Source organism: Microtus pennsylvanicus, chromosome X (genome assembly GCF_037038515.1).
Source record: "Microtus pennsylvanicus isolate mMicPen1 chromosome X, mMicPen1.hap1, whole genome shotgun sequence".
In the NCBI taxonomy this organism is placed as follows: Eukaryota; Metazoa; Chordata; class Mammalia; order Rodentia; family Cricetidae; genus Microtus; species Microtus pennsylvanicus.
In genome coordinates this window covers 103169896-103182657 of record NC_134601.1, presented here as the reverse complement: position 1 = coordinate 103182657, position 12762 = coordinate 103169896, and the positions used below count along the sequence as shown (strand labels likewise).

The following is a 12762-nucleotide window of genomic DNA, read 5'->3' as shown; positions in this document are numbered from 1 at the left end:
TGTGTATTTTCATTAATTATTCAGATGCTATTATAAAATTAAAAGATGGGATATAACTTTTGGGATAAACTAATTATAAACTAAGAAGCCTGGTTATTGAAATTTTGAATTCTAGTGACTAGGACACCTAGGTAGTAGTCAAAGAAATACTCTTCTTATTTAACATTACATATTTTGGTGATAATTTATTATTTGGGAATTTTATGCATTGTATTTTGAAAATATGCATCCTCTCCCCCCAACTCTGGCCATTAGCACCCTATCCATCCTCCTACACATTCCCAACTGACATTGAAAATCATTCTTTTTTTTACATTTTTTTTTTGGGGGGGATGGGGTTTGAGACAGGATTTCTCTGTAGCCTTGAAGCCTGTCCTGGAACTAGCCCTTGTAGACCAGGCTGGCCTCGAACTCACAGGAATCCACCTGTCTCTGTCTCCCAAGTGCTGGGATTAAAGGCGTGCCCCACCTCTGCCTGTTTTGTTTTTGTTTCTTTTAAAACATTTCTTATTTTGCCATTGAGCCCAATTTCTGTTGCCAAGCTCGTATTGGTAGTGGGACCTGCCCTAGTGTGCAGCTAGTCTACCAAGAATCACATCATTAATGGAAACTGACGCTTCTTCTCCCTGTTTCTATCAGATAGCAATAACTCTGCAGATGGTTTTGGGATTTTATGCCCACCACCTTCCTACTCTATATCGAGATCTTGTCTTGAACAGATCTTCTTGTCCCAATCACACATGTTTGTTTCAATGTGCATCCAACATGCTATGTCGGGAAAACATTTTTTTTTTGTCATCAAAAACCTCTGGCTCTTATGACTAAGAATATCCCTAGGACTTAGAGTAAGGGATGTAATAAGTATGTCCCATTCAGTGCTAAACATTTCAGAGACTCTCATTTTCTGAATGCTCACTGAACATTTTGTGTGGAATAATTTGTATTTGGCAATTCTGTACCTTATTATGATTTATTTGACAACGTATTTTTGATCAGACTCACCTCCATTTTCATCTCCTATGTCCCTTCCTCTATTATTCAACCTGTTATTCTTTTCTATTACCCCCCTTTCTTTTATGACCAACTGAGTTAAATAAGGGTCGCTTGTTTGAGCTTGTATAAGTGGGCTAGTTAGTGAGTAGAGTGTGGGCAGTCCAAGAAACTCACATCTTCAAACTTTTCTAAAACTTACTTTTCTATCTCACTGCTTACTTTCCTTATAGATTTTGTTAATGTTTTCCATCCTTGATAGTATTATAACAATATACAATGAGCTAAAAAAAAGTGAAGGCACAATCATTCCAAATTGTACTGTAAAGGGAAAAAATGTGCTTTCTTTCCCAGGAGGTGGATTCTTTATGCTAAAGATGTGCTATGCAAAGGACAAATCCCAAAGCCTGAAGACTTTTAATATATATATATATATATATATATATATATATATATATATATATATATATGCTTCACAGTATGTGTTCATTTAAATGTAAAATATTCAAGCTTAAAAGTGGAATTTATATTGGTCTTTTCAGGTAGATTTTTTTTTGTCTCTTTGTTCCCTAGTAAACACCATTTCTCTCTCTCTTTCTTTTTTTTAGCCAAAAGAAAAAGGATCTACAAGAGTTCATGCTCTGAACAATGTCAACAAGGCACTGCAGGTCTTACAGAAAAATAATGTAAGTGGTGACCTGAACAGGGTCTGAACACCAGGAAACAGCATGTTTAATGTTTGAGAAAGGGCTTTGGCCCAAATGTAGAGAAGGCTTCTTAAGCTCTCTTGTAAATCGCAGAGGCTCTTATTCAGAATCCCTGTGCTAGTTCCTTTCCTTTGTATGTGCTTGCAGCTAATGTAATTCTGGAAGCCAATGGACACAATCCTAGAGGGCAGAGAAAGGTGAAACCTGTGCCTGCTATGACTTTCATGTTGTTTCTAGATGTTACTGGATGTAGCTGTTTTAATAGACAGACTGAGTCCTTCATGTAGCAGTATTCTGTAAAACAAAGAGACATGGATTCCTGAATAGTATGCCATGTTTTCAGTTCTAAAGCTAACATACTTACTGTGAATCAAGCTAATACTTGTGTCACTAAACACACATCGAAAATAAAAGTTTAACAAAGAAACAACTACTATGAAGGGGAAGAATTGTTTGGTTTAGTATACCTGGATGAAAATATATATGATATACTAGAAAAAAGTAAACAATCATAAGTAAATGAGTGATCAGGAGGGAGGAGATCTAGTCTCCTCTGAGAAAGACTGAACTAAAGTTTACATCATGACCTTGCAGGGAGATAGTTTTCCTTTCATATTAACTTCTACAAACTTTCTAATAGACTAATATGTCTATAAGGCACTTTTGGTATATTTCTGACTATATCCAACACTCTTTTAAATGTAATTTCAAAAATATTTACCATATATATATATATATATATATATATTCTTAAAATAACTGCAATATATATTAGATTTTTAATATTGTACATACTTGCATGTATTTCTCAACACATCTAGTTATAGTAGGCTAACATAAAGGATATAAAATTGGAAGCTGTAAAGTAACAGGTTGAATTTATGAATGTACGGTCATTGTCACGTTTAACATATGAAAGTTATTTTATTGAAACTTTACAAACATGATTGCTTTCCAGCTTTAAATTTTCAGTTTTTCTGATATTAGACTAAAATGACCTAATGGAAACAACATTTTTTTTTAGAATATTAGGTAAAAAGAGAAGTTCTTTCAAAAGTAAATACTGGAATGAATATAGATAAAATCTATTGAAAGAGTATCTAAAAAACTGTTGTTTTGCTGAAGAGAATTCAAACAAATAACAAAAACACAGTATTATAGAAATCTTCTGTCTATAAATAAATCTTAATCATAATAGGTTTTATTTAAAGTAATAGAATAATCATTTTAATAGTAACATATTTAATGTTAAAATGAAGTATAAGAATAATATAAATACTTTGTATATTTAGAATAGTTATTTCATTTCTCCTCATGCTCCAAAGCATAGTAGACAGATATACAAAATAGCATTCACTTTCTATAAATTCTCCTTATAAAGTTGAGTATAAAAACACAACAGTTTAATAATTTTGTTTAATTATTCCAAGCTCAAATCTGTGCTGTCCTCCAGGCATTAAGAAAGTTCTATCTTTGCCATTATCAGTAATGTTATTCTTTAATGCTCTAGAATGTCCAGAGACCAATAGATATATCTGGTGCTATTTATAATTAGAAAAACAATTAAGAAAACCTTTAATCTATAGTCTGTTGTGAGAACCACTAGCATAATGATCATAAAAGTCTAAGTTATCTTGTGAAGCCAAATACAGTAATTACTGTCCTGAAACAGAAGACACATTCTGTACTGACTTGATATTTTTGTGTGTGTCAACTTGAAACAAGCTAGAATCACAGAGAGGAAGGAGTCTCAGCTGAGGAAATGCTTCCTTCTGTAAAATCCAGCTGTAAGGCATTTTCTCATTTAATGATCAATGAATGGGGGAGCACCCAGCATACTGTGGGTGGGGCTATTTCTGAGCTGGTGATTCTGGGTCATATAAGAAGGCAGGCTGAAAAAGCCATGGGAAGCAAGCCAGTAAGCAGCTTCCCATCATGTCCTCTGCATTAGCTCCTGCCTACCAGGATCCTGCTCTGTTTGAGTTCCTGTCCTGACTTCTTTCAGTGATGAACAGCAATGCTGAAGTGTAAGCCTAGTAAACTCTTTCCTCCCCAACTTGTTTTTGGTTATAGTGTTTCATTACAGCAATAGAAACTCAAAGTAGGACACATCCAAACCCAAAGTTCAAAAGACTATAACTGAGGATTAGTTCCATAAACGGGCATCATTGAAGGACTTAACCATGGATAGTGATGCATTAAGTGGCTAGTTGAATAAAAACACTTACTTTCTCTGAACTATAAAAGAAAATTGCTAACTTGATGAAAGGTGTAGCTTTAGTGGAGTACCAGGAGATAGATGTGCAACACAATATGAATATATATCTTCTCAAACAATGACCTGGTGACTTGAATCTTCTCTAACCACCTCATTAATATCCTTCCAGTGTTGTTGATTGGATAATTTCCACCATGAATATGTGTTGTGTTTTGGGGAGGAGGCTATATAAAATCACAGGCAGTGGACTTATCTCATAGAAAGAAAATAACAGGTTAGGTGGGTTTGGGTGTAAACAGGGCAGCATACAGTGTATGAAACATCCTAGTTGTTCTTACTCTGTTGTTCTGGGTGAGTCTTGAAACCTATACTAAAAATCCTCATGCTGTCCATTGTCTTGCATTGCTGAGCAAATAAGGAAGTCATTCACTTTTGAGACCATGCTACTTCCATGTGCTGACAGGAAGCAGAGATGGTTTATCTTTACAATATCAACCAGGTAACAACATACACATCCCCCTGGGGCAGAAAAAGGTTAGAGAGTCATGGTCATTTCTAATGCTTCAAGCTAAACCAGTTCTTGTTTCCTCTTTTTCTATAACTTCGTTTTTAAAAAAAAATTTATTTACTGACCATTTCATAGGTGAATAATATATTTACATCATTCCTCCCTTTTTTTCCATCCTTCAATTCCTTCTGGGTCCCCCACTTCCTCTCAAATCCACGTCCTTCTATTTTTTAAAATATTATTATTACAAATGCACAGATACACACAAATACACACACACACACACAGAAAGAGAGAGAGAGAGAGAGAGAGAGAGAGAGAGAGAGAGAGAGAGAGAGAGAGAGAGAGGGGATGTGGGGGGATTGGATAATTTACCAGGTAGTTTGTCCCCGAAGAAGACTAATTTTTCCTCTCTCAGTAGCTGTATTAGTTAAAGTTTCCATTGTTGTGAAGAGACATCATGACCATGACAACTCTTATAAAGGAAAACATTTAATTGAAATGCAGGTTACAGTTTCAGAGGTTTAGTCCATTACCATCATAGAAGGGAGCATCATGTCTGGGAGTATGGTGGAATGCAGGCAGACCAGATGTGGTGCTGGGAATTTCTACATCATGATCTAAAAGGCAACAGGAAGTGAACTGTCTCCTTGGGTGTGGCTTGACCATGTATGAGACCTCAAAGCCTGCATTCTGAATGACACACTTCCCCCACCAAGGCTACATCCTCTCTACAAAAGCACACCTTTTAATTGTACCCCTCTCTTTGGGAGACATTTTCTTTCAAAACAACACTGCAGCCATTATATTGCCTGTAGCTTTTGATCCTGCATTGACATTGGCATGTCAACTGATGGCGTCATTTTCAGGACTTATTTACAAAGCATAACCTGGCCTTACCACAGATACTAGTACTGAAGGAGGTGTGGCCAGAGTGAAAGAGATCTGAAGATGAGAATAGAGACACAGGTGTTGTGAAGGAGGAAACGGGAAGAAAGGGAAAACTTTAAGTGGTATTGAGGAGGGGCAGCAGCTCATTCCTGTTCTTTTATCCCCACTTGAATTCTGCTCATATCTTGTCTTCCTAGAACATGCACACCACTTTCTGGTCTGATTTTATTTTTATGTGGCAGTGGTTTTTAGCACGACATTATCTCTGCTATCACTGGTTTAGTTTAGAAAAACCATGTATTGAGAAGAAATCACTTCTAAGTCCAGTGATACCATCATTACAATATTTGCTGAGAGCAAAGCTAATTTGTTTTTCTTTCTTTCTTTTTTTATTGATTTTTTTGAGCTTTACATTTTTCTCTGCTTCCATGCCTGCCTATTTTTTTTGTAATAAAGTTGGCTGGCTATGGTACTGAGAAACAAAGATAGGATAGTACAAATTCCAAATTCCCGCGGAATACGGTGACACTATGAAATGGCTTTGTTATCTCACCTGTTCTGTTCTAGATTTTACAAAATTATCTAGAGCCTCTATTTGTTTGTGGCTTTTTTAAGGGGTAGAGAACAAATTTCCAATGAGAGGGAACATTTTTCTCGTATCAATTCTATCACTTCAAAACTATTTTTTTTTGTGAGCACTGTTTTAGGAGAACTTAGAAGGCAGTTCTATAGTATTTTCAGCCTTTTTCTCTCAAATAAGATTATTTAATGTGTAGTTTAAATTTTCTGTGGTTGGAAGATGCCTAAATGTGTAAAAGGCTTGTCGCACATAAATGAGCACCTGAGTTTGGATTGTCAATGTGCACATAAACGCCAGCCATGTAGGTAGAAGCCTCTAATGATGGCACTGTGAAGAAACCCACAACTGTTGTGCTGTAGCTATGCCATGTCCTGAAGACTGTGCTCCTTCCCAACATGTAAATCTTACACTCCTTCAACACCTTGTTCAATATATTCCATGATGCTTGGACAGGTTGATATTTAGGGCTAAAATCAAAATCAATTATTCTTAGCACTTTGTCAGTTGTGAATCTCTTGCATTAACTGCCACAAACTGCAAACAAGAGAAGCTTCTCTGAAAAATGCTGAGAGGAGAACCGGTCTTTCAGCACAAACTTAAATATTTACGAGGCAGTTTGATAACATGACCATTTGGCAAAACAAAAGTTGGTTTTATGGCCTTGCTGGCCAGGGCATGTGACCAGGTCCAATAATACCAAGGATGACTTCCCTTCTTTAAAGTGGGTGTCTGATGAATAACACTCCTGCCACCTTTCAACAAGTGGCTATAGCTAGTCTGGGAACTGGATTTATAGCATGGAGAGTACACAGCTGCAAGGATCATTGGTAGCTTTTCTCCCCCAGCTGCCTGCATAGCATCTTCAGGCACTGTGGAAATGAGCCAGCAGGGAGGAAGTTTCCATCTCAGCTCCAGCATGATATCTGTATGTTCAACAATAAAAGTGTGTTGTGTGTTTAGAAACAGGCTCTTACCATAAAACTCTGCTGGGTATCCAATGTAACTAGCTATATCTTGTAGTTTGTGGGGGCCTAATGGGAATTGCTTCACAAACAGCACACAGAGAAATATCCTACACCTGACACTGACGTTTTAACTTAATAATCCTTAGCTTCTGGAATCTGCATTTTTCCATCCATACAAAATCCCCCCTTTCATACTTCTTAAAATTAATTTTAGTCATGTTATAAAGTAATATGTTTTGATGTGACTTCTTTATAAACCATAATTTGAACATTTTCTTCAGGCCACCAACCAACTGTGCTCTGTCATCTCCCTGGCATTTCCAAATTTTAGAGTTAAGATTTTTTTTTAGAAAGGTATTATTTCTATTACTACATTTTCTTTTTTTTCTATGCACACTGAGGGTTTTGTTCAGCTATTCAGAGGAATGAATATATATCATATTCATGGAAATGAGTAGAATTGGAAATTATACTAAGCAAATACGTGAGAAACAAACATTACAAGTTTTCTGTCATACACACAATGCCTCTATCTATCTATCTATCTATCTATCTATCTATCTATCTATCTATCTATCCATCCATCTACCTACCTACCTACCTGTAGTAATAAGGAGCGGTGGCGGGGCTGCGTCCCCAACACCCCAGCCGCCTGCTCGGCTAGCTTATGCCCCGAAATAATTACATGGACACTGTATTCTTTTAATCACTGCTTGGCCCATTAGCTTTAGCCCTTACTGGCTAATTCTGATATCCTGATCAACCCATCTCTAATAATCTGTGAGCACCAGTCTTACCGGGAAGATTCTAGGACGGAGCTTCCTAGGTCGGAGCTTCATCGCGTGCGTCTGCCTGGGAGCGGGGCATGGCGTCTCTCTGAGGTGTCTGCCCCCGAGAGGAGAGCTGTCGAGTCTGAGCTCACTTCCTCTTCCTCCTAGTGTTCTGTTCTGTTTACTCCTCCCACCTATCTTCTAACCAATGAGGACCAAGCAGTTTCTTTTTATTTAACCAATGACCTTCCTCCATCACCTACATACCTGTTGATCTCTCTGTGTATACAATCATCAGTCTTTATATTATCTGTACATATGAAAATATAAGTGATATTATTAGGGGAAATTATATATAAAATGGAGGAAGGGAGCCAGGAGGTGGTGGCACATGCCTACTATTCCAGCATTCAGGACAGAGGCAGTTGGATCTCTGAGTTCCATTCTCATCTACAGAGCAAGTTCCAGGATAGTCAGGGACACACAGAGAGATCCTAGAGGAAGGGGGTGACAAGAAAGGATGATAGGAACAACAGCAGCAGCAGCAACAACAACAACAAAATTCAAGAAAGGAAACTATCACAATACATTCTTCTACTTGGAATACATACATGAATATAACATAAGACAGAAATGAAGCTATTGTGGGGGTGTACATTCTGAAACATGTAGGGAAACAGAGAGACAAGAGGTTGTATATTAGAAAATCCAACATTAAACTTGTAGACAATGTCACAAAGAGGCTCACACTGAATTGTACATTTTCTTGTTTTAATTGAATTTATTGAGCTATACATTTTTCTCCCCTCCCTTCCCTTCTTCTCTCCTCCCCTTCAACCCTCTCCCAGGGTCTCCCAGGGTCCCTATGATCCCAGTTTACTCAGGAAATCTTGTCTTTTTCTATTTCCCATGTAGATTATATCCGTGTATATCTCCCTTAGAGTCCCCATTGTTGTCTAGGTTCACTGGAATTGTGAATTGTGAAATGTAGGCTAATTTTCTTTGCTTTCTGTCTAAAAGACTTTTGAGTGAGTATATATGATATTTGTCTTTCTGGATCTGGGTTACCTCACTCAATATGATGTTTTCTAGATCCGTCTATTTACCTCCAAATTTCAAGATGTCATTATTTTCAAACCTCATAATAGGTCTTCAAAAGACTTGCTCATTAGAAATGCTGATTTCCCATATTCCATAAGAAACCAGTACTGTTAGCTCTGTGAAAATACTAACTGTTGTCTCTTTGTCAAATGCTTCAATGATTTGTATCCACATCATCATCATCTATGAAATATTCCAAAATATTCTTTTGTAAAACAGAACAATGCACAACAAAAACATATCTCAATTTTAAATTCATATTCCAATGCATTGTAATATTGTTACTCTTAAGCGGAAGAATGCTTTAATTTAAAAGAATTTGAAGAATTAGATAATATGAGTTTGCTAGTCTTACTAAATAACTTAGACTTTAACTTTTGCAGTGAGAGGAAGACAACTTTTTTCAAGTATATTTATACCTAACCTGAGGTACTTGTTTATCAGTGATACTTTCATATCAAGGTTTTGTGTGATAATACCTATATACTTACAAATAGCATTACAAATTTTAGATTTTATTAAACTTAATGTTAATAATGCTTTTTAAAATTGTATGGCAAAAATCGCAAAGCTTGGAAAGGAAAGGTTATATATGCTTGCTTTTAGAAAAGTAGCATAATATATTAACACAATTCAATTTAAGTAATACTGCATGGAAAATTATATACATTTTACTTTATTCTGTAATGTAAAATCATTAATGAGGAAAATCCGTGCTTTCTCAAGTGTTACTCTCTTGTGTCAAACTATAAAATAAACTTAATTATGTTTAGTTATAATACCTACTTTGCCAAAAAGTGTAGATTACATTTTGTAGTCTCCTAGGCTTCCTGAATTGATACTTTCATCTTGATTTGTTTCTTTTAAATTGCTGGTTTGTTTTGTTGAGACGATGTTGCTCTGTGTAGCAGTCCAGGCTGTCTTAGAACTCCCTCTGTAGACCAGGCTGGCCTCAATCGCACAGAGATCTGCCTGCCTCTACCCCTTTAGTACTGGGTTTAAAGGCATGCACCACAATTGACTGAATATTTGTTTTAACATATATCATCCTTTCAAGTGTTTATGTTTGCTCAAGGTTATAGGACTTAAAACAAACAGACAAAAAAATCCTACTTCATTATTAAATATGATGTAAGCAATATATGAAAACATAGCTTCATTAAAGCATTCTCCTATGCTAAAACACTGAGATAAAAATGTTTAAATTATAGAAAAGTCATTCATTTGTTTGAAGCCACTATTATTTTAACATATATTAATCCATATATGTGGTATATAATAGCTGGTAAAAGTCATAGAATGAATGACTTCATAAAATTTAAACCATTGGAAATAGGGAAAGAGAACAGTAAAATGGCTCAGGGGGTAAAGGTTGTTTGTTGCCAAGATCAGTGACCTAAATTTGATCCACAGGATCCACATGGTTGAAGGAGAAGACAATCTGTTAAAACTTGTCTTCTACACATACATTGTACATGCATACAAAATAAATTAATAAAAATTGTCATAAGTCAATATTAAAATGATACAAACAAAGCAGGGATTGAGGAAAACTTGGTTTCATGGACAGGTATACAAGCATAGTAATTTTCCATTTTATTTTATATATATTAGACTATTCATCATTCAATTATAAAATATTCATTACATGCATGTCTCAGTGGAAGAAGAGAGCGGTGATTTATGTCATAGTTCTTGAAATTTTAAATAGTTTAAATCTTAATTTTTTTTTAGAAAAGCACATACTGCAAGGCAGTGAAGCCACATTGAATTTTCTCTAGTTTCAGATTTAAATGCATTGTGTTTAGAAGGATTATGTAAATCCTTGAGACAAATTCACTTAACTATAGATAAGTATGTTTAACTACATGTTAATAATTTATAAAACTCTTAGGATGTTTATAAAGGAAACCTGGATCATCTAGTATGGTGGAAGAAACTTCGTAGGTTATTTACTATTCATGATAAATAAATATATGGATGTGAAATACAAATAAATGATGAAAGTATACTCATAAAAGGTAGCTACTAGAATGGACATTTATCTAATAAAATCCAATCCATGGTAGGTTCTAAGCCATTAGTCACTGTTTAAGAGTGTCAAGATTCTGAATGTATACTCAAACTTTTAAAATGACATTAAATATTCTCTTTTAAAATGTGTTCATTTTTGGGTGCAATTATTTGATAAAATTTAATTTGTAGTAATTTTGGAATAGCCCCATTCAAATAGCAAGACTGAAAAGCGACAAAATAATTTGTGTTTATTTCTTTTCCCTTCATAATTCGTATCTTTTATTTGGGTATTATACAGAAAATCTAAAGAATAAAAGCATCTACACCTGCAAATAAATGTGAATTGCAGAAAAGATCTGAGAATGCCACATATCTTGAAAACATACTCTGAGAATTTTTTTTATTTTCTGTTGGCTAAGTGGTATGGATTAGTTGTCATTAGGGTTTGTAGCTATGAAACATCCATGTCATTGCTGGCCCAAAATGCATAAACATTTTATTTGTAAACTGTCACTTTCCTTACTGAATGAACTGTAACTTTAACTTCCAAGTTAAAACTGTAAAAGAGTTAAAAACATAAATAATGGGAAGTTTCACCATCTCTCCCCCGTTGCCTAGAATAAAAATGCATGACAAAATGAATTAGTGTATTCAGTCATAGAATTATTCTCATCTATCATACATATACACACACACATACATCCTAGTATTTATTATAAGAATATCACTCACTTTTACCCTTTCCTCCTCTCTTTTTTATGATTTGCTCTAATTTTTATTCCTCAACTTGATTTTTTAAAACTAGGTTTTTCTTTCGTACAATATATCCCAACCACAGTTTCCCCTCCCTCCACTTCTAGCTCCACCTCCAGCACCTTCCCATTCACCCAGATCCACTCCCTCCCTGCTTCCTCTTCAGAAAGGAGGAGATCTCAAAGAGATGACTCCCAGACAGGACAACAGAAGATACAATAAGACAAGGCAAAACCCCCTCATTTTGAGACTGGAAAAGTCAACTCGATATGAAGAAAAGTGTCCCAAGCACAGGATAAAGAGTCAGAGATCTGCCTGCGTCCACTTTTAGGATTCTCACAAGGGTAGCAAACAAAGAGCCACAACATACACAAAGGACCTAGTGCAGATCCATGCAGGCCCCATTCGTGCCCCTTCAGTCTCTGTGAGCCCATGTGACTCCTGCTTAGCTGATTTGGTGGAACATGTTCTCCTGGTGTCTTACATTTCCTATCACTCCTACACAGTATTTCCTGCTCCTATTTTTACTCATCCATTATCCAATGGAGATTTCCAATTTAGATGCTCTATCCACATATCTGGCTGTGAGGCTCTGTTGCCATCAGTTGCTGGAGGAAGCCTCTTTGATAACTTTAAGAAGAGGCACAAATCTATTACTATAGAAGAATATCATTAAGAATCATTTCATGACTTTTTTTTTGCCACTTGCGTTTGGTTCTACCATAAGTCTCTGGGCAATTCAGTCTCTGGTTCCTGGTCATACGGGTAGTGTAGGACATGGCCTTCTTCTCTTAATGTGGACAAGTTAAAGCAAAAGTTGATTGGCCACTTGCCCTTGTTCTGTGCCACCATATCTTTCAGGCAGAGCAGATTGTAGGTGGAGAATTGTGTGCCGGGGTTGGTGTCAAGGTATGTAGTTCCATAGTCTGCAGAGTACCTTCTTGCGATGAGACTAGAATGTAGAGGTGAATGTCACAAGCTTGCCCTGCTTGATTTCTCTATGTTCAATGAGCTCAGTGGCAGTTGTCCTCAGCAACTGCTGTCAGTTTTCAGAGGATAACTTTTTTCCTAGCATCAGACTGGGTTGTTTACACATCTCCATAGGACCTCTTTGGCCAACAAGAAAAGACAGTCCCATCACTAGTTGCCTTTTCTGACTACAAATGATGACCAGTTCAGACTCCCTACCCTCTATTGTGAGGAGTCCCCACTAGAGTCACCCTCAGAGATTGCAGGAGTTTCTGCTGCACTAGGTTTCCATAC

The 12762-nt window shown here is 36.2% G+C and overlaps 1 protein-coding gene across 8 annotated transcripts in view; it reads left to right on the top strand.

Annotated features, from left to right (window-relative positions):
• Nucleotides 1-12762, top strand: part of Dmd (dystrophin) — a 2313977-nt gene that overhangs the window by 456914 nt on the left and 1844301 nt on the right. For all 8 annotated transcript variants that reach the window (XM_075957213.1, XM_075957212.1, XM_075957218.1 and 5 more), the window contains exon 4: nucleotides 1599-1676. In XM_075957213.1, coding sequence (XP_075813328.1) covers nucleotides 1599-1676 — 78 coding nt within the window. The remainder of the gene's footprint in view (nucleotides 1-1598; nucleotides 1677-12762) is intronic.